Source organism: Pongo pygmaeus, chromosome 9, assembly GCF_028885625.2.
Source record: "Pongo pygmaeus isolate AG05252 chromosome 9, NHGRI_mPonPyg2-v2.0_pri, whole genome shotgun sequence".
Classification (NCBI taxonomy): Eukaryota; Metazoa; Chordata; class Mammalia; order Primates; family Hominidae; genus Pongo; species Pongo pygmaeus.
This window is the reverse complement of record NC_072382.2, coordinates 8756361-8776979: the sequence shown is the minus strand read 5'-3', so window position 1 is coordinate 8776979 and position 20619 is coordinate 8756361. Positions and strand designations below refer to the sequence as shown.

At 53.7% G+C, this 20619-nt stretch overlaps 2 protein-coding genes and 1 long non-coding RNA gene across 5 annotated transcripts in view; 2 read left to right on the top strand and 1 right to left on the bottom strand.

Moving 5' to 3' along the window:
* The window catches only part of LOC134740311 (uncharacterized), a 22776-nt gene extending 4776 nt beyond the window's left edge, over positions 1 to 18000 (top strand). Inside the window, exon 3 of the long non-coding RNA XR_010127684.1 lies at positions 17535 to 18000. This is a non-coding gene — a long non-coding RNA (uncharacterized LOC134740311). The remainder of the gene's footprint in view (positions 1 to 17534) is intronic.
* On the bottom strand, positions 15893 to 18731 carry C9H11orf68 (chromosome 9 C11orf68 homolog). 3 transcript variants are annotated; one of them, XM_063671705.1, is made up of 2 exons: positions 18422 to 18731; positions 15893 to 17302 (listed from the first exon to the last, which is right to left on the bottom strand). In XM_063671705.1, the coding sequence occupies exon 2, from the start codon at positions 17296 to 17298 to the stop codon at positions 16543 to 16545; it is 756 nt and encodes a 251-aa protein (XP_063527775.1). In that variant the 5' UTR covers positions 17299 to 17302; positions 18422 to 18731; the 3' UTR covers positions 15893 to 16542. The 3 variants fall into 3 exon arrangements, with proteins under 3 accessions (XP_063527775.1, XP_054296601.1, XP_054296600.1); XM_054440626.2 differs by lacking the exon at positions 18422 to 18731 and adding an exon at positions 17995 to 18124 and having other exon boundaries at positions 15893 to 17299; XM_054440625.2 differs by lacking the exon at positions 18422 to 18731 and adding an exon at positions 17995 to 18115.
* Positions 18484 to 20619, top strand: DRAP1 (DR1 associated protein 1). Its single transcript, XM_054440627.2, has 7 exons — positions 18484 to 18616; positions 18853 to 18925; positions 19021 to 19114; positions 19416 to 19535; positions 19642 to 19735; positions 19957 to 20045; positions 20403 to 20619. The coding sequence occupies exons 1-7, from the start codon at positions 18575 to 18577 to the stop codon at positions 20506 to 20508; spliced, it is 618 nt and encodes a 205-aa protein (XP_054296602.1). The 5' UTR covers positions 18484 to 18574; the 3' UTR covers positions 20509 to 20619.

Genomic DNA, 20619 nt, shown 5'->3' with positions numbered 1-20619 from the left:
ATTTGAGACCCCATCTCTACAAAAAATTATAAAATTTTCCGGACATGGTGGTATGCCTGCCTTGTGGTCCCAGCTATTCTGGAGGCTGAGGAGGGAGGATGGCTTGAGCCAGGGAGGTCGAGGCTGCGGTGAGCTGTGACTGCGCCACTGCAGTCCAGCCTGGGGGACAGAGCAAGACTCAAAGTAAATAGATCAAGAGGGCTGGGCTCTCCTGCTTCTCCATTGGTCCTTCCATTTCCTCAGCTCTAGCTTTGCCCTCTGGGCTACTTTCCTTGGGAACACAGGCCAGCAGTCTGTGGGTGCACTGAGGACTTACAACCAGGAAGTCCAGATTGCCCCTGGGGTTCTAGTCCCAGAGCTACCATCTTCTGTCTGTGTGACACTGGGAAGGTCACCTTCCCTCAACTGGGCCTCCCTGCTGATCTCATGGAGCTGTTGTGGGATCAAATGAGATCACAGATGTGAAAGTGCTTTGTAAGCTGTAAAGTGTTATGCACTCAGAAAGTGGTTACCAGCCTGGTGCCTCTCCTTTGCCTCTGAGCGACCCAATGCTTGTCACCCTCTGGTCATCATCATCTCTCTGTGTGTGTGTGTGTGTGTGTGTGTGTGTGTGTGTGTGTGTGCGCGCGCGTGTGAGAGAGAGAGAGAGAGAGAGAAAGGAGAGGAGAGTGTTTTTGAGGCAGTGTGATCCGTGGACAGAACACCCATGCTGGGGTCAGACAGCTCAGGGTCTGGGTTTGAATGTGGTTAGGCTGCTCACCAGTTGTGTGACCTAGATGAGGCACACAATCTCTCAGAGCCTCTTTCTTTATCTGTGAAATGGAGACATAATGATAACTATCTCAAGGGTTGTTGGAGGACACAAGTAATGTCACATGCTTAGCACAGCACATAGTAAGAATTTGACACATAGGCTGGGTGCCGTGGCTCACACCTGTAATCCCAGCACTTTGGGAGGCTGAGGTGGGTGGATCACGAGGTCAGGATTTTGAGACCAGCCTGACTAACATGGAGAAACCCCGTCTTTACTAAAAATACAAAAATTAGCTGCGTATGGTGGCCCACGCCTGTAGTCCCAGCTGCTTGGGAGGCTGAGTCAGGAGAATCGCTTGAACCCGGGAGGCGGAGGTTGCAGTGAGCCAAGATTGCGCCATTGCACTCCAGCCTGGGCAACAGAGCGAGACTCCGTCAAAAAACGAAACAAAACAAACAAAAAATCCCAGGGGTGAGAGCCTTTGGGACTGATCACACGTGAAGACACTCACACAGCACATGTGCACACACACTGATACCTCAACTTCTTGGCAGAGCCCAAGCTGGACAGGTCAAGTGTGATACAGGTAACCAGGGGAGGGGTGACACAGGTCAGCCTTGACTGTGTTCACTTGCCTGCTCCAGAAACATCACCCTGCACCCGACCCCACCACCCCCAAGCAGTGGATGCTGGGGCCACTCGGGCAGCTGAGGGAGCAGGGGTTCAGGTCTGGGGTGTGTGTGTGTGTGTGTGTGTGTGTGTGTGTGAGAGAGAGAGATTACATGACTTTGAAAGTCTCTTCCTGCTCTAACCGTCGCTGGAGCCACAAGGAGGTCCTTTCAGAGGGAGCACATTCCAACCTCCTCAGTCACTAACCCCCGTCTTGTGGCCGTAGAAACGTTCCTGGCCTCTGACCTCACCAGCTTCCACCCAGGGAGGCCAGGAGAGAACCCCAGGGGGCCACAGCCATCGCTGGAAGTTTGGGGGCAGGGAGGCCTGAGAGACCCTGCCACTGTGCCTTGGTGGCTCTGTGAGACTGGCTCAGTCCCTTCCCCTCTCTGAGCCCCAGAGAATCCCTGTCTTTTGGAGCTGCAGTGAAGGAGAGGAGGCTTGGCACCCTGTGCGTTCTCAGTGTGGCCAGGACATTGGAGGTGATATTTATGTTTATCAGTTTCTATTCACTCTTTAATTGAAGTTTATGTTGTTTTTGTTTGTTTGTTTTGAGATAGGGTCTCACTCTGATGCCTAGATGCCTAGGCTGGAGTGCAGTGGCAGGATCACAGCTCACTGCAGCCTCAACCTTCTAGGCTCAAGCGATCCTCCCTCCTCAGCCTCCTGAGTAGCTGGGGCTACAGGCGCGTGCCACCACGCCCAGCTAATTTTTTTTGGCTCAAGCAATCTGCCTGCCTTGGTCTCACAAAGTGCTAGGATTACAGGCGTGAGCCACCGCGCCTGGCCTTTGAAGTTTACATTTTTACTTGAGATTAAATTCATGTAACAAACAATTAACTACTTTAAAGTGTACACTTCAATGCCATTTATTACATTCACAATGTTGTACAACCACCACCTTTCTTTAGTTTCAAAACTTCGTCACTCCAGAAAACACCCCACACCTATGAAGTAATTACTCCCTATTTCCCCCTTCCCTCATCCCCTGGTATCCACTAATTTGCTTCCTGTCACTAATGGATTTGCCCATTCTGGGCATTTCAAGTAAATGGACTCATTCATATATTATGTGGTCTTTTGTCTGACTTCTTTACTTAGCATAACATTTTCGCTTTTTTTTCTTTCTTCCTTCTTTTTTTTTTTTTAGATGGAGTCTTGCTCTGTTGCCCATACTGGAGTGCAGTGGCCCAATCTTGGCTCACTGCAGCCTCTGCCTCTTGCACTCCTCAAGTGATCCTCCTGCCTCAGCCTCTCGAGTAGCTGGGATTACAGGCACCTGCCACCACACCTGGCTAATTTGTGTATTTTTAGTAGAGACAGGGTTTCACCAGGTTGGCCAGGCTAGTCTCAAACTCCCGACCTCAAGTGATCTGCCTGCCTCAGCCTCCCAAACTGCTGGGATTCCAGGTGTGAGCCACCGCACCGGGCCAGCATAACATTTTCAAGGCTCATTCATGTTATAGTATGTATCAGTACTTTGCTCATTTATATGGCTGAGTATATATAACCATTTATTTATTTATTTATTTATTTATTTATTTTTGAGACGGAGTCTCGCTCTGTCGCCCAGGCTGGAGTGCAGTGGCGCAATCTCGGCTCACTGCAAGCTCTGCCTCCCGGGTTTGCGCCATTCTCCTGTCTCAGCCTCCCGAGTAGGTGGGACTACAGGTGCCTGCAACCACGCCCAGATAATTTTTTGTATTTTTGGTAGAGACAGGGTTTCACCGTGTTAGCCAAGATGGTCTCGATCTCCTAACCTCGTGATCTGCCCACCTCAGCCTCCCAAAGTGCTGGGATTACAGGCGTGAGCCACCGTGCCCGGCCTATATATATAACCATTTATTTATTCATAAATTGATGGACATGGGATATTTCCACTGTTTGACTATTATGAATAATGCAGTTATGGACATTTCTGTACAAGTTATTGTGTGGATATATGTTTTCATTTCTCTTGAATATATACCTAAGAGTGGAATTACCGGGTTACATGGTAATCTTCTGAGGAACTGCCAGACTGTTTTACAAAGTGACTGTACCATTCTACACTTCCATCAGCAATGCACAAGGGATCTAATTTCTCCAAACCTTTGCCAACCCTTGTTATTTTCCTTTTTTTTATATTAACGACAGACATCCTAGAGGGTATGCAGTGGTATCTCATTGAGTTTTGATTTGATTTGCATGTCCTTAATGACCAATGAACCTCTTTTCCTGTGTCTTTGGTTTCATCTGTATGTTTTGTTTTGTTTTGTTTTGTTTTGTTTTGTTTTGTTTTGTTTTGTTTTAGATGGAGTCTCGCTCTGTCGCCCAGACTGGAGTGCAGTGGCGCGATCTCCGCTCACTGCAAGCTATACCTCCCGGGTTCACGCCATTCTCGTGCCTCAGCCTCCCCAGTAGCTGGGACTACAGGCGCCTGCCACCATGTCCGGCTAATCTTTTGTACTTTTAGTAGAGATGGGGTTTCACTGTGTTAGCCAGGATGGTCTCAATTTCTTGACCTTGTGATCCACCCGCCCCAGCCTCCCAAAGTGCTGGGATTACAGGCATGAGCCACCACGCCGGGTGTTTTTTGGACAGATATCTATTCAAACCTTTACTTTTTTTTTTTTTTTTTTTTTTTGTAGAAATGAGGTCTCAATATATTGCCCAGGCTAGTCTCAAATTCCTGGCCTCAAGTACTTCTCCTGCCTTCACCTGTCTTCACGCTGAAATGATAGGTGTGAGCCACTGCTCCTAACCATTGCCCAGACTGGAGTGTAGTGGTGCGATCTTGGCTCACTGCAGCCTCCACCTCCTGGGTTCAATTGAGTCTCCTGCCTCAGTTTCCCGAGTAGCTGGGATTACAGGCATGTGCTACCATGCCCGTGTAATTTTTGTATTTTTAGTAGAGACAGGGTTTCACCATGTTGGCCAGGCTGGTCTCTAACCCCTGACCTCAAGTGATCCACCCGCCTCAGCCTCCCAAAGTGCTGGGATTACAGGCGCCCGCCACCACACCTGGCCCATTGCCCATTCTTAATTTTTTTTTTTTTTTTTTTTTTTGATATGGAGTTTTGCTCTTGTCACCCAGGCTGGAGTACAATGGTGCAATCTCAGCTCACCGCAACTCTGCCTCCCTGGTTCAAGTGATTCTCCTGCCTCAGCCTCCTGAGTAGCTGGGATTACAGTCATGTGCCACCACACCTGGCTAATTTTGTATTTTTAGTAGAGACAAGGTTTCTCCATGTTGGTCAGGCTGGTCTCGAACTCTCAACCTCAGGTGATCCACCCGCCTGGGCCTCCCAAAGTGCCGGGTTTACAGGCGTGAGCCACTGTGCCCGGCCATTTTTTTTTTTTTTTTTAATGTTGAGTTGTTCTTTTTATATTCTGGATACTAAACTTTTATCAGTTATATGATTTGCAAACATTTTCTTTTATTCTGTAGGTTGTCTTTTCACATTCTTGAAAATGTTCTCTTTTTTTTTTTTTTGGAGACGGAAAAATGTTCTTTGATGCACAAAATGATGCATTACTATTTTTTATTGAAGTCCAATGTATCTTTTTGTTGTTGTTGCTCATGCTTTGGGTAAAAATCCATTGCCAAATTCGAGGTCATGAAGATTTACTCCTATTATTTCTTCTAAGAGTTTATAGTTTTAGCTCTTAGGTTTAAATTGTTGACTAAATTGAAGTCAAGCACACATACAGTAAAGTGCACACATCAGTGTGTTCAGCTTAATGACTTTAAAATAATTCATTTTTTTTTTATTATTATTTTGAGATGGAGTCTCGCTCTGTTGCCCAGGCTAGAGTGCAGTGGCACGATCTCAGCTCACTGCAACCTCCGCCTCCCGGGTTCAATAAATACTCTTGTCTCAGCCTCCTGAGTAGCTGGGACTACAGGCACGTGCTACCACACCCGGCTAATTTTTGCATTTTTAGTAGAGATGGGGTTTCACCTTATTGGTCAAGCTGGTCTCGAACTCCTGACTTCAGGTGATCTACCTGCCTCGGCCTCCCAAAGTGCTGGGATTACAGGTGTGAGTCTCCACACCCTGCCTTATTTATTATTATTTTTAAGACAAGGTCTCACTCTATCTCCCAGGCTGGAGCACAGTGGTGCAATCATAGCTCACTGAAACCTTGAACTCCTGGGCTCAAGCTGTCCCCTAACCTCAGCCTCCCAAGTAGCTGGGACTACAGGTCTGCCACCTTGCCAATTATTTATTTATTTATTAGTAGAGAGGAAGCTGTTGCCCAAGCTAATCTCGAACTCCTGAGCTTGAGTGATCCTCCCGCCTCTCTCTCTCAAAGTATTGGGATTACAAGTAATGAGCCACCAAGCCCAGCCTCAATGACTTCTGCATATATATAAACCCATGTAACTACCACCCTTATCATGATGATGTTTTTAGCAACTCGGAAGTCTCCTCTGAGTCACACTCCCCACCCATAAGTAGCCACTATTCTGACTTCTGTCATCATAGATTAGTTTTGCCTGTTCTTCAACTTCATATACATTTGACTGTATGGCGTGTTCTCTTTTGGGTCTGGCTTCTTTTAGTCAACATGTCTGTGGGATTCATCTGTGTTATTGAGTGACCTGGTAGTTTGGTCTTTTCTGTTGCTGCATCCCATTGCGCAGATATTCCACAACAGGTCTCTCCATTATCCATTCCCCTGCTGATGACTTGGGGGGCCTTCCAGTTTTGGACTATTATGAATAAGCCTGCCATGAATATCCTCGATACATCCTTTTGGGAGCCAGTTGTATTCATTTCTCTTGGCTATGTGCCCGGGTTGGGAGGAATTATTGGGTCATATGGTTGGTGTACATTCAGCTTGAATCGATCGTCTCCACCAGTGCTCCAACGTGGATGTACCACTTTGCATCCCACCCATGTTGTTCAATGGGTAACAGTTCCAGTTGCTCCACATCTGGAGATGATTTTTGTTTGTTTGTTTTTTGAAACAGGGTCTTGCTCTGTCACCCAGGCTGGAGGGCAGTGGTGTGATCTCAGCTTACTACAACCTCTGCCCCCAAGGCTCAAGCGATTCTCCTCTCTCAGCCTCCCAAGTAGCTGGGACTACAGGCGCCTGCCATCATGCCCGTCTAATTTTTGTATTTTGTAGAGATGAGGTTTCACCATGTTGGGCAGGCTGGTCTCGAACTCCTGACCTCAGGTCATCCGCCCACCCTGGCCTCCTAAAGTGCTGGGATTACAGGCGTGAGCCATGGCACCTGACCTGGAGATGACATTTGAATTCACTTCTACAAGCATTTATTTTCCTTGGTCCTGGCCCCACTCTCTCTCCCCCGAGTGCTCTCCACAGCTTCCAGCTCAGCACTTCCCACCCTGCAGCCTCAGGGATTGTTTTAGTCACGAAAAATTTTAAGAGTCTGAGCATTTCACCCTCAGACTTGGACCTACCTCAGCTGGAATTGCTACCCAGGAAGGCCTGAAGCCTGGGAAGGGATGGGCTAAGGGTGCTTGGCGTACCCTGTGTTCTTTTAGGTTACGTGCTGCCTGGGAGACTTGAGGGGCTAAGAGGATAACACTAGTGGCTCTTGCTCACTGAACTCTGATGAGCCAGATGCCATTCCAAGTAACATGTTTAATCCTCACAGCAACCCTATGAGAGAGATGGTATAATACACCCGTTTTACGGATCAGGAAATGGAAGCACAGAGAAATTAAGCAACTTGCTAAAAGCCACACAGTGAGGAAGGAAAGTGTGCAGAATCCAGACCCTCACAAATCTGGCGGGGCTTGGCCGAATGCACAGGCTTTTCCTTCATAGGTACCTGCTCACTCTCAGCCCCAGGCTGCCAGACCGAGCCCCTCACCTTTGCACAGATGGCTCCCTCTGCCCAAGGGACCTCCCTTGTCCCCTCACCTGGCTGACTCTTATGCTGCAGCTTTCAGTTTCCCCACCATTTCCTCAGCAAGGTCTTCTGTGAGCCCCAACCCAGGTGAAATCCCTTAATCCCTTATGCAATGAGCAATACAGTCCCCTCGTGCAATGAAGAACGTTACCTTTTATTCTCCCTGCTTGGAATAATGTTTGAAGGTATTGCATTTTGGAGATGGATATGCGTGTATCTATATGTATATCTGTATCTGCATCTACCAAGTTGATGGCCATAAAAAGGGGATGTGGAAAAGAAATTATTTTATCATATTGTATTTATTTATTATTTGAGATGAAGTCTTGCTGTGTCGCCCAGGCTAGAGAGCAGTGGTGCGATTTTGACTTACTACAACCTCTTCCTCCTGGGTTCAAGCAGTTCTCCTGCCTCAGCCTCCTGAGTAGCTGGGACTACAGGCACCTGCCACCATGCCCGGCTATTTTTTTGTATTTTAGTAGAGACGGGGTTTCACCATGTTGCCCACGGTGGTCTTGAACTCCTGAGCTCAGGCAATCAGCCCACCTTAGCCTCCCGAACTGCTAGGATTATAGGAGTGAGCCACCACACCTGGCCTGGAGAAGAAATTATTTTAAAACGTCGTTTTTATTTTTTATGTTGCTTTACACTAAAAACATTTCATTGCATTTCTTTTTCGACTAGGTAATACATTAAGATATTTTGAAATTCAAAAGTTACAAAAGGGGTAGAGTGAGGAGCCTCTCCTCCACTGTAACCAGTTTCTTGTGTATTTTTTTACCCAGAGGGTAGCCTATCTACATCCCGTATAGTTTCTTGCTTTTTGGTTTTCTAATAATAATCTTGGAAGATCTTTCACTGAGTATATGTAGATCTGCCTCGCTGAAAAGAAAAATCTAGCTGAGCACTGTGGCACACGCTTATAATCCTAGCACTTCGAGAGGCTAAGGCAGGAGGATCACTTAAGCCCAGGAGTTGGAAGCTGCAGTGAGCTGTGATCAGGCCACTGCACTCCAGCCTGGGCAACAGAGTGAGAGCCTGTCTCACGAAAACAAAAACAAAAGCTACCTCGTTGAGGTTTATCTTATATTCAGTAGAATGCACGCTTTGTTAATGTGCTGGTTATGTGTATACAACTGTGTAGCCACGTTCCAATCCAGATACAGAACATTTCCATCCCCCTAGAAAGTTCTCTCCTGTCTCTTTGCAGTCGATTCCTCCACCCCAGGAAATCACTTAACTCATTTCTGTTGTCATCGATTAGTTTTGTCTCTTGCAGAATTTCACATCAATGGAATCGTTCACCACGTGCTCTTTTGTGCCTGGCTTCTGTCCCCCACTGCACGGATGTACCACAGTTTCTTTATCCATTCTTCTGAATTAACTGAACTAAAAGTTGAATGGAGCCAGATGTCGGTGAGGTAGGGACGATTAAAGACTTAGTCCCAGGCGCGTGGTTGCGGGTGCCTGTAGTTCTAGCTACTCGGGAGGCTGAGGCAGGAGCATGGCGTGAACACGGGAAGTGGAGCTTGCAGTGAGCCGAGATCGCGCCACTGCACTCCAGCCTGGGTGACAAAGCAAAACTCTGTCTCAAAAAAAAAAAAAAAAAAGACTTGGTCCCAGGCCAGGGGTGGTGTCTCATGCCTGTAATCCCAGCACTTTGGGAGGCCAAAGGGGACAGATCACTGGAGGTCAGGAGTTCAAGACCAGCCTGGTCAACATGGTGAAACCCTGTCTCTACTAAAAACACAAACATTAGCTGGGTGTGGTGGCGTACTCCTGTAATCCCAGCTACTTGAGATGCTGAGGCAGGAGAATCACTTGAACCCGGGAGGCAGAGGTTGCAGTGAGCTGAGATCGCGCCATTGCACTCCAGCCTAGCCGACAGAGTGAGACTCCGACTCCAGAAAAAAAAAACAAAAAACAAAAAACACCCAGCAACTTCATCCTCCTGGCCACAAGGCACTTTCAGCCCAGAGAGGTGGTCAGACACTCAAGACTAGTCCTGGTGCTAAGGAGACAGTGCTGGGGGGAGGAGCCAGAGAGTGCCAGGGCCATTACCGGAGCCCCAAAAGGAAGAGTTCTTTCCAACTGTGGTGGTGGTGGGTAGGAGAAGACTTCCTGGCAGAGGAGGATTTGGGAGAAATATTCATAAAAAGTGGGGCTCCCTTTCCCTCACCAGCCACCCCTCCAGTTCAGGACTGTGGGGTGAACATCAAAGACACAGCTCCCGCCTGGCTGGGTCTCTAGTAGTTCAAGTGACTTCATTATGTGACTTCGGGTCAGTCTCTTTCCCTCTGGGAGCCTCAGTTTCCCCTTCCTGCAGATGAGTGGTTTACATACTGTGGACCCTGAAACTAGAGGTTTCCACGGAGATGGCAGGGGCTGGGATGGGGTTTTGGGCCCCTCATCCTTGCTTCAATAAGCGCCACTCAGCAGGCAGGAGGGGCTCTGGCAGTGGACGACTTGGGTTTGAATTTCAGTTCAGCCACTTCCTGGCTGGGCAAGCTAGGCAATTCCCTAACTTCTCAATGCCTCAGTTTCCTCACTTGTAAAGAGGATGCTGGCTGGGCGCAGTGGCTCACGCCTGTAATCCCAGCACTTTGGGAGGCCAAGGCGGGCGGATCACCTCAGGTCGGGAGTTCGAGACCAGCCTGACTAACATGGAGAAACCCTGTGTCTACTAAAAATACAAACTTAGCCGGGCGTGGTGGCGCATGCCTGTAATCCCAGTTACTCGAGAGGCTGAGGCAGGAGAATTGCTTGAACCTGGGAGGCGGAGGTTGCGGTGAGCCAAGATCATGCCATTGCACTCCAGCCTCAGCAACAAGAGTGAAACTCTGTCTCAAAAAAAAAAAAAAAAGAGGATGCTAATAATCGGACCTACTTTTCACGGTTGTTGGGGAGTGACTGAGCCATGGCAATGGACAGTGCTGAGCATGGCACCAGTACAGTAAGGGATGGATAAATGTTAGTGAGAATTTTCTTGCTGTTTTATTTTGTGCTTTATGGGCAATTTCCCCTGAAGGGAGATGTCAGGGGCTCTGCTGTCAGTGCCCAGGATGGATTTGCCCGCTCAGCCTGGCCCCTTAAGTTTCTTGGAGTGGCTCCTGCTTCCTGCAGACTCAGGCTCAGACAGTTGGAGCCTGTCACCCAGTTCTCAGGCTCCCCCTAACTCCTCAGACCTGGGCCATACCCCGACCCAGTACCCCATGGGTGCCAGCTCCTGCTCTGGGCCAGGAGTGGGATGAAATGCCCGTCCTGGATGAAAGGCTGGCAGGCCTGGGCTGGGCCAATAAACCGCCCCACCCATCCTGGGAGGACCTCTGGGCACCGGTGTAAACTGAGTCATGGGGGGTGAGGGGGTGAGTCACACAGCCTGGAAGTGGGAGCCAAATGGGACAGAGCTCGCCTGTGTGGGGTCCCTGGCCCCATCTCAAACAGCCACAACTCAGCCCACCTCCGACACCCATCAGGCCCCTGGCCCACGGCAGAGGTGAGCGGGGCCAGACGAGGTTCCCAGAGCGCAGGAGCCTGGAGGCTGGACTCCCAGCACGCACGCATGTGTCTGTGTGTGAGTTTGTGTCATGTGTTGTGAGGGGCGGGTGGCAGACCGGAAAGGGAGGCTCTGACTCGGGAGGAAAGGATGGATTGGGGTTTGGAAAAGAGTCAAAGCCCTAGAGAGATTTTGGCGGGAATGCTTCGCTGCCCTCTCCTGGCCTCTGAGGGTTGGGCTGATTTTCCTGCCTGAACCAGCTTTCTCCCTTTAGGGGAGGGAGGAAGAGGAACTGGGGCCTGGTGGGTGACCTCCCTGTCCTCTAGGGTCTACAGAGGGCAGAGTCGGTCAGAGGAGGGAAGATCCCCAGAAGCCAATTTGGGCTTCACCCCAGAAAGGTCTTTACCCTCGGGGCCAGAGCTGCTCAGGGACCAGGGACAGAGCTCCCTGCGACACGGGTGTGTACAAGGACTCTTGGGAGTTGTGGAGGCCCCCAGAGCATTTCTAGCCTTGACCTTGGCCAAGTTGCCAAGTTATTTAACCTCTTTCTGTCTCAGTTCCCTCATGAGTAAAAGGAGGAGGTCTGTGAGGACCATAATGAGTTAATGCATCTGAACTGCTTAGGGTGTGTCTGGCGCAGAGTAGGTCTGTATACAGGTTTGCTTTTTTTCTTTTTCTAGACAGGTTTGCCAGGCTGGAGTGCAGTAGCTGGATCATGGCTCACTGAAGCCTTGACCTCCCAGGCTCAAGCGACCCTCCTCCCTAATAGCCTCCTGAGTGCTGGGAGTATAGGAATGTGCCACCATGTCTGGCTTTTTTTTTTTTTTTTTGGGTAGAGATGGGGGTCTCACTGTGTTGCCCAGGCTGGTCTTGAACTCCTGAGCTCAAGCAATCCTTCCGCCTCGGCCTCCCAAATTGCTGTTATTATAAACATGAGCCACCATGCCCAGCCCATGTTTACTTTTACTATTTGAGCCTGTTTTCTCATCTGTAAAATGGGTGAGAAAGGACCCCTGAGGTGGCCCTTGTCCAGCTTTCTCTCTGGTCCCAGTCTCTGATTTTATTCCCTGGGAAGTTGCCCCCTAAGCCCTGCCACTCTGCCTGACTCTATCTCCCTGGGATTTTTTTCCCAGTAAGCAAAGGAAGATGGGGTTGGTGGGCTTCTCAGCTGGGTGTCCTCAGGTTTACCCCTAGGTGCCTGGGGGATGTGTGTCAGAGGAGTGGGGAGTTTCCCTCCTCAGATGAATCAGCTGTGTGACCCGATCCTCATCCCTGCCAGAGCCCCTCCCAGCCGGCAAGAGCGGGGCGCAGCTGCCCCACTGGGAAAATCCCCCAAATCCTGCCAAAGCTCTTGCTGAAGCATTCTCTTGACTCAGCTGTTTTAGTCCTCTTTGAGTCTGCCCAAGTTCCAACAGGAGTCAAGTTGGGCAGATTCTCTCCTTCCCTGGACAGACCCTCTGGAGCCTCCTCCCTGGGGTCTAGGGTTTGCAGTATGTGGGAGTGGGAGGAAAAGGAGTTGGGGCTTTTTCCTGGCCTCAGTCACCCTTCCCCGGGTTTTATAAAAGGAGAAGAGCACAGGACTTGTCCAAGTTTGCCCAGCACCCCCTGGGCCAAAGGCATTTCCCTGCTCCAAGGTAGGAACAGGCCAGCCAAACAGGGCAGAACGCACTGCCAGCCTGAGGGGGTGGGTTTTCGGGGGCCATTGACCTGGCAGGGGGCTAGTTCCCACTGTAGACCTGGAGACCCTTCCTGCCCAGTAGGCTTGGTCACTGAACTCTCTAGGCCTCAGTTTCTTCATCAATAAAAAAGGGAAAAAGGGACTTTCGGCCGGGCATGATGGCTCATGCCTTTAATCCCAGCACTTTGGGAGGCAAAGGTGGGCGGATCACCTGAGGTCAGGCGTTCGAGACCAGCCTGGCCAACATGGCAACCCAGGAGGCGGAGGTTGCAGTGAACCGAGATCATGCCACTGTACTCCAGCCTGGGTGACAGAGTGAAACTCCATCTAAAAAAAAAAAAAAAAAAGACTCTCAGTTTTGGCCCAGCTTCTCTCCCAGGTGGTTCTGAGGACCCAACCTCCTGTGTGCTTTAGAAACCACATCCTGAGTCCTTGCAGGGTCTCATCTATCCTTGCAGCCCCCACCCCAACAGCACTTCGATAAAGTGGGGGTTCAACAGTGCATAAGGTTCCTTGGAGTTGGATGAACTGGGTTTGAAACTTGGCTCTGCCACTTACTTGCTCCATAACCTTGAGCCAATTATTGAACTTGTCTGGGTCTCAGTTTCCTCTTCTGCAAAATGGCAATAATAATAGAGCCAGGTGAAACTTAGATGAAATCATGTAGGTAAATGCTTAGCACCGTGCCTGGCTCTTGTCATGAACAGAATGAGGAAACTGAGGCCCAGAGAGAGAGTGGCTTTCATTCACTCATTTATTCAAGAATGTTTGGCTGAGTGCAGGGGCTCCTATTTGTAATTCCAGCACTTTGAGAGGCTGAGGTGGTAAGATCGCTTGAGCCCAGGAGTTCAAAGCTGCAGTGAGCCATAATCATGCCACCGCATTCCAGCCTGGGCAGCAGAGCAAGACCCTATCTCAAAAAAGAGGCCGGGCACAGTGGCTCACGCCTGTAATCCCAGCACTTTGGGAGGCCAAGGCGGGCGGATCACAAGGTCAGGAGATCGAGACCATCCTGGCTGACACAGTGAAACCCCGTATCTACTAAAAATCCAAAAAATTAGCCAGGCGTGGCGGCAGGCGCCTTGTAGTCCCAGCTACTCGGGAGGCTGAGGCAGGAGAATGGCGTGAACCCGGGAGGTGGAGCTTGCAGTGAGCCGAGATTGCGCCACTGCACTCCAGCCTGGGCGATAGAGCGAGACTCCGTCTCAAACAAACAAACAAACAAACAAACAAAAAGAATGTTAATTTGGCATCTGCACTAGGTTGGGCCCTATGCCGGATGCTGGGGGATAAAGCATTGCCACTGTCTGAAGGGATCTTACACACAGATGAGAGCAGCAGGCGGGCAGGAGCTGTGGGAGCCTGGGGGACATGCCTGCAACAGTTGGGGTGAGGAAGGATCCGGAAGCATCCTGAAGAATTACACCTGAGCCAGTGGGTCTGCAACGTGGCACCAGCCAGGGAAGTGGGCGAGGGTAAGCTAAGCAGAGGCTACGGCACCAGCAAAGGCGTGAAAGTGAGAAAGGCTACCACGTGTACAAGAAAGTCACACGCAGCTCAACGTTCTTGGACAAGGAGTGCAAAGCAGGGAATGGAGAATGGGATGAGGCAGAAGGGTCCAGCAGGGGCTGGAGTCACCAATTACCACATTCATTCATGTAATAACTTATGGAGTCGTTGTTCTGCCCAAGCACTGTGGTAGGCTCTGGGAACAGGGCTGAGATCTAGCCACTGTTCCTGCCTTCACAGAGCACAGTGTGGGCATGGGGCTTAGGGGCCAGCAGGAGACAGACATCAATCAAGCCATTACACAAGTCACCACACACTCCCGCCATCAGGGCTGCAAGGCAGGTGCTCAAGCAGAAGGAATAGCCCGAGGCCCAGGGCTGTGCACCAGGGGGTGAAGGAATTAACAGATGGCTCCAGCAGGGTGAGCATGGGCAGAAAGGGGTGCCCGAGGGAAGCGGGGACAGTCTATGGGCACCAGGTCATGGCCAGTGCAGGAGAGCAGACTCTATCCTGCAGGCTGTGGGGAGCCGTGGAAGGGCTTTTGGCAGGACATGGCCACTCTGCAGGAGGGATCTGTTGACCTGGCTGTGGAGAACGGAGCGGGGACAAGAGGAAGGTGGAAGTGGCTTGGGAGACGGTGAGTTGTGGGCTGGGGCAAGGCACAGGGATGGAGAGGAGCTGTGTGTGTGACACACTCAGCTATGGAAGAAGCCAGTGCTGTTGACCCCACTTGGGCATCTCTGCGGGACCCATGAGGTACCTTGGCCCACTCTGGTGGAGTGCAAGGCCCTGGCAGCCCGAGGGAGGCAGAGCACCAGGCTCCAACTCGGAGACCACCCAGCTCTGGGGACTTCCCAAGGCTGGGCAGAGGGGGACTCAGCCCTGGGGAAGCTCAGGGTGGGGAGGAAGCTGGAGAGAGCACTGAGCAAGCATCTCATGACTCAGCCACTTCCACCCAGTCAGCCCGGTGGCATCTCCGCTCCCCTGCTCTAAATTCCGATTCGATGAGACTGCTGGAGGCTGAGTCAGTCCCGACACGGCACGAGAGCTGTGTCCCAAGGGGCTCCCTGCCAGACATCCTGGCCCCCAATCAAGGCCAGGGCCAGGCACAGAGCTGGAGAGGTGGAGGGGTACAGGAGCCAGGCTCCGAGGCTACAGTAAGTCCCAGCAGAGTGGGGCGGCCTAGTGAGATCACGTAAGTGAACATGCTTTGTGAGTTATGAAGAGCTCACTGTTTTCCTCGGTGGGCTCAGGGACCTCACTGCCTGAGGAAGGGACTGGGATGCAAGTCCTAGCTCTGCCCACCTCATCGCATGACACTGAGAAAACTCCTTTCTCCTCTTGGCTTCAATTTCCTTGACCGCAGAATGTGGCCAACATCTCCTAAAGAGGCTGTGAGAATTAAATTGAATGCATATGGAAGCGCTTTGCAAACCGTCCAGTGGGCCCTATGATGGTCCTCAGGGTGGCAGGAGAGTATGAATGGCAGGGCTTCCAGAGAGACTACCTAGGGTTGCGCAGGTTGTTCACTGCACAAGGATGTCCAGCCTAGGGTGCCAAAATCCAGCCCATCCCATCCTCGGCTCCCCAAACTGCGTACCCCGGCCTAGGACTGCTTGGACTTGGTACCTTTCTCTAATATGTACAAATGCACCCTGAGGGCTAGCAGTGGCCCCTTAGACGTTCCTGGAGGGGTCAACCCCTGGAATTATGGGAAATCTCTGAGAAACTGATTTGGGATGGAGGGGAAGTGGGGCTGGTTTTGCAGAGGTTCCTAGAGACAAGGCCTAACCTCAGCAGTGAGGCACAACTTATTCCTAGGGGCAGCTATGGGGGCCTGGCCGGGTCAAGGGGGTAGTCTCTCCTGGCCCTGCCTCTCCCTAGCAACGAAAGCAGGTAACCACCAAGACAGTATTTTAAAAAACACTCAAGACACAGACCCAAGCCGGGTTTTATTGAAATGCCAGGAGCAGGCACATGTCAAACTAGCCAAGGAAGGGGGGACGGTGGTACAGGCTGTGTGAGTTGGCAGGGACGGGCAGGCCTCATGTCCATGGTCCTGGCATCCCCTCTGCCAGGGGACAAGTAGGCACAACGACCTTCCCCTCAAAAGGGCATGCTCGGGCCAGTGGGGCCCTTAACACTGGACCATGAAGGCTCCAAGAGGGGCTGGAAGCACTAAGTTTTCTCCCTCCTGAGGGGGAAGGAAAGAAGGGGAGATGCAGGAGGAAGGGGAGGTATAGCGGGGGACAAGCGTTCCAAGGAAGTCTCTCCTCCTAGGTGTCTGCACCTAACTCATGGTCCTGGGCAGTGGAGAGGAGCAGCATTACAAAGAGAGGCTGAAGGCTCATCCCTCAGGGAACCGGAGCCCCCCAGCCTGTGGGGCTTGTGTCAGCCCTGAACAGAGGGCAGAAGTTCAAGGGGACTGAAGATGCAGGTAGTTCCCAAGTGACCTAGGAGTCCCCAGAGCTGGGGGCTGTGGCCTTCATGAGACAAGGAGGAAGACAGGAGGATCCATCCCCAGCATGGAGGGGGGAGAGGGCAGTCTCCCCAATTTGGCCCCTCTAGGTCAGTTCCACGTTGTTGGCACGGTCAAGCACTCGGGAGCCACGGGCACTGCCCCCAAGCTGGAAACGGCTCTCATAGAGAGTGGGGCAGAGGTGCCAGCGATTGGCCCGGTAGATGCCCAGGTAGGTGTAGACATCAGGCTTGTAGGTTAGCAGGCACTTAATGCCCGCTGCACGGATGGCTGAATCCGCCTCCAGTACACCCAAGCGGTCCGTGAAGTCGTCTGTGTAAACACAGATGACCTGGCGCCCACCCTCCTTGGCCCGTGGGCTCACCTTGGCCACCTGAAGCCGGCCTTCAACCACGGCCCGGGCAATGCCAGCCCAGGCATGGTCCAGCTTGAAGCCCGGTGCCAGATGCATAAGCCACTTGCCCGAAAGCACGTGGTGGGTGATGGCGAGCTGGCGCAGGGTACCCGGTGTGATGGGCCGCCCACTGGTCTGCAGAGCTTCCCAGGCTGCCTGCAGGCCCTGCACGTCCCCAGAGTTGGGGCTGTAGCCCTGCCCATACACTGCAATCCAGCCCACAGGCTCTGAGTTGGGTGAACCGGGGTCCCCATAGCGGGTAACTTGGGATGGTGGGTACTTGGCCAGCCAGGCATCCAGCTCAGTGGCAGGCGTGGTGCGGGCATCAAACACTAGCCAGGGGTCCATGTCAGCTGCCATGGCCTCTGCAGCCAGGTGCTCGGCGGTGAAGCCATCCTCACGGCCACCTGGAGAGTCCTCCTCTTCCAGCTCCTCACCTGGTTCCATCCTGCTGTGAGGGAACCGAGTCAGGGCGGGGTCTGACACAATAACTACAGGTGCCAGGCACTGGATTAAACTGTGGCCTTGGGTAAGAGTTACTGTCGATGCGCCTCAGTTGCCTCATCTTTACAATGGAATAACAACTGTTCCTGTCCCGTAGATCCGCTGTGAAAATTAGATGCCTGAGCAGTGAGCGCTCCAGAAGGGTTGCTGCAGTTATTACTATTCTCTTTGACTTACAGAAAAGGAAACTGAGGCTCAGAGAAAAAGGACTTGCCCAAGGTCACACCTGTAGTGCGTGGCAGGGCCGAAGGATGAATCCAGGCGTGGGAGCAACCGGCCCCAGCTACACCTCCCGGCCCTGCCAAGGCCCCCTTTTTCTGGTAGGTATCCGGTGCGCTGGCATTTAATAGAGGAACGCAAAGAAGCGCACGTTCCCGCAGCTCCCGAGGCCGGCTCTGTAAGGCCAGGCCTCCCGGGCAGGCGTTATCGGGCTCACTTAAAGACGAGGACACTGAGGTCCAGAGAGGTTACAGGCCGTTCCGAGGCCAAAGGGGCGGTTCCCGGACTCGAACCTGGGCTTGTTAGAGCCCGCAGGAGAACCAGGCTCCGGCCGTGCCGCGCCCGCCGCCATTAACGCCCACGGCCCGAGCTGTGCTCCCGCCCCGGCCCTGCCCTGCCCCTCCCGCCGCCCGCAGTCACCTCCGGCCTTCGCTGCGTTCGACGCCGGCCCAGCCCCGGGCCCGGCTCCGCTCCTGCCGGGGCTCCGCGCCACCGCCGCCGCGCCCCACCCCCGCCACGGCCGCCGCCATCTTAGCGCCGCGCCACCTCAACAACAACTTTATAGACAAGCGCAGCCACAGGGCGGAGCCGCGGGCCTCTGCGGCCGCAGCGGCCGCGCCGTGGGGCGGGGCCGGCAGGAGAAGGGGCGGGGCAGACGGGGAGGTGCTGGCTCGGGGGCGGGGCCATCGCGGGAACCCCGGGAGGGGCGGGCCGCGGGGGGCGGGGCCAACGTTCGCTCTTCTGGCTTTGGGGGCGGGCGGGAGCGGCGGTCCAGACTGGGGAGGGACGCGCACCGCCCAGGAGGCTCCAAGAGGAGGGCACTAGGGCCCTGCGAGCGGCGTCTTACCGGGCGGCGCTAGGACTCCGCGGGAAACAGCGGGGGCGGAGCGGGCGGCACCAGGACCCAGGGGAACCGCGGCGGGCGGGCGGCGAGCAGGCCCGGGAGCCGGGAGGCTGCGGGTGGCGGCGCTGGACCCGACGCGGCGAGAGAGGCCCCGAGATGCCGAGCAAGAAGAAGAAGTACAACGCGCGGTTTCCGCCGGTGAGCACGTGGCAGAGCCCGGCAGGAGTGGGCCCGGCTCCCGGGTGGCTTGGGCCCAGTTCCCGCTGGGGAGGCGGGCGCGCCGCGGTGTTCGGGGGCCTGGACGCCCCGCCCCCTCCGTGCCCTCCCCGCGTCCGCGTCCCCCGCCCCCTTTCTCCGGGGATGCCCCTTCCTCCCCCAGCACCCCCTTAGGGGACGGAGGCGACGGGGTCTGAACTCTGCTCCCCCACCCTCAGGCGCGGATCAAGAAGATCATGCAGACAGACGAAGAGATTGGGAAGGTGGCGGCGGCGGTGCCTGTCATCATCTGTATCCTGCCGGGGGCGGACCGGGTCCAGGGGCGTGGGGGAGGGAGGCAGCGGGTCGCCCTCTCCCGCCCCGGAGTTCTCCTTGACGCCCCTCAGCCCGGGCGCTCGAGCTCTTCCTAGAGTCGCTGTTGAAGAAGGCCTGCCAGGTGACCCAGTCGCGGAACGCGAAGACCATGACCACATCCCACCTGTGAGCGGCGAGGAGCCGGGAGGGGCCGGCGGGGCTGGCGCGGGGAGTTCACACACTGAGGGAGGCAGAGCCTGGGTGGCGAGGGAGGTGGGCGGCAGCTGGGACACCAGCAAGGCCACAGACTGGCAGAGGAGAGGCTGGGCTTCCAGGCAGAGGGAGCCACCTGAGTAAAGGAGGGCAGGCCCGGGAGCGGAGATCGGCCCGGGCTCCAGTCTGACATCTGGGGCCCCTTGCTGCCACCCACTGAGAGTTTGGGTGTCTGGGCCCCTCTTGAGTGCCAGCCCCTCCTCACCTCTTCCAGGAAGCAGTGCATCGAGCTGGAGCAGCAGTTTGACTTCTTGAAGGACCTGGTGGCATCTGTTCCCGACATGCAGGGGGACGGGGAGGACAACCACATGGATGGGGACAAGGGCGCCCGCAGGTGGGGCCAGGGCCTGGCATACAGTGGGGAAGGCCACGGCCACAGGGCTTAGGGGTGGCCAAGGAGTAGGGAGACCTCCGGGCAGATGGACTGTACCTTCCCAAAGGGGCCGGAAGCCAGGCAGCGGCGGCCGGAAGAATGGTGGGATGGGAACGAAAAGCAAAGACAAGAAGCTGTCCGGGACAGACTCGGAGCAGGAGGTGAGTGAGGCCCCAGCCCTGCGCCCTGCCCTTGGTGATGGGACAGGCAGCCTCGCCCCAGGCTGAACTGGCAGGAGGCCAGCTCTCATCCTTTTCTGCAACCTCTTTGCTCACTGGTTTATTTGTAAATTGGGGCTATGAGGATCTACTGCTGTCCCTGCCACTCCCAGTGATGGGCTCGTGTCTTTTCTTGTCAACTCTGATCTCTGCGGTGCTCACAGGATGAATCTGAGGACACAGATACTGATGGGGAAGAGGAGACATCACAACCCCCACCCCAGGCCAGCCACCCTCCTGCCCACTTTCAGAGGTGAGCAGCCCAGAGGCATGGGAGGGTGCTGGCAGACTCCCCAGAGCCAACTTACCCCTCCTGTTCTCCCTGGCCCCTTGGTCTTGTTGATTGTGGTACATTTGGGGGGTAGGAGGAGAATAACTGAGGAGGGCTTGAAGGCAGGAGACTGTTCTCCTGAAAGATCCTGCTCCACCCTGCCAGGGCCCGTGGGTGGGGCCTGGGCCTGCCCTGCGTGAGCTGCCCTGGGCCTTGGCCCCATGGATCTGGAGGGTGGTGGTGGGAGGGTCAGATGGGGGAGGGAGGGTCTTGGCAGCTGCCCCTGTGGAGGGCACGGTGGGGCTCAGGCCTGACTCTCTCCTGCCTTTTGCCCTGCAGCCCCCCGACACCCTTCCTGCCCTTCGCCTCTACTCTGCCTTTGCCCCCAGCGCCCCCAGGCCCCTCAGCACCTGATGAAGAGGACGAAGAAGATTATGACTCCTAGCGCCTTCCACCCCCCAGGCCATAGCCCCTTTTAGTTGGTTTTAGTTGCTCTGGGGGGAGGCGAGAAAGTAGAGCTGTTCTTAAATTTATTAAAAAAAATAATAAAAGGGAA

Excerpts from the sequence above, each read along its gene's own strand:
- C9H11orf68 (XM_054440625.2), bottom strand. The coding sequence starts at position 18,104 with ATGGCGGCGGCCGTGGCGGGGGTGGGGCGCGGCGGCGGTGGCGCGGAG. Across the intron at positions 17,303-17,994 it reads GAACGCAGCGAAGGCCGGAG|CAGGATGGAACCAGGTGAGG; the intron begins GTGACTGCGGGC and ends GTTCCCTCACAG.
- DRAP1 (XM_054440627.2), top strand. The coding sequence starts at position 18,575 with ATGCCGAGCAAGAAGAAGAAGTACAACGCGCGGTTTCCGCCG. Across the intron at positions 18,617-18,852 it reads ACAACGCGCGGTTTCCGCCG|GCGCGGATCAAGAAGATCAT; the intron begins GTGAGCACGTGG and ends CCCCACCCTCAG. Across the intron at positions 19,536-19,641 it reads GGGGACAAGGGCGCCCGCAG|GGGCCGGAAGCCAGGCAGCG; the intron begins GTGGGGCCAGGG and ends ACCTTCCCAAAG.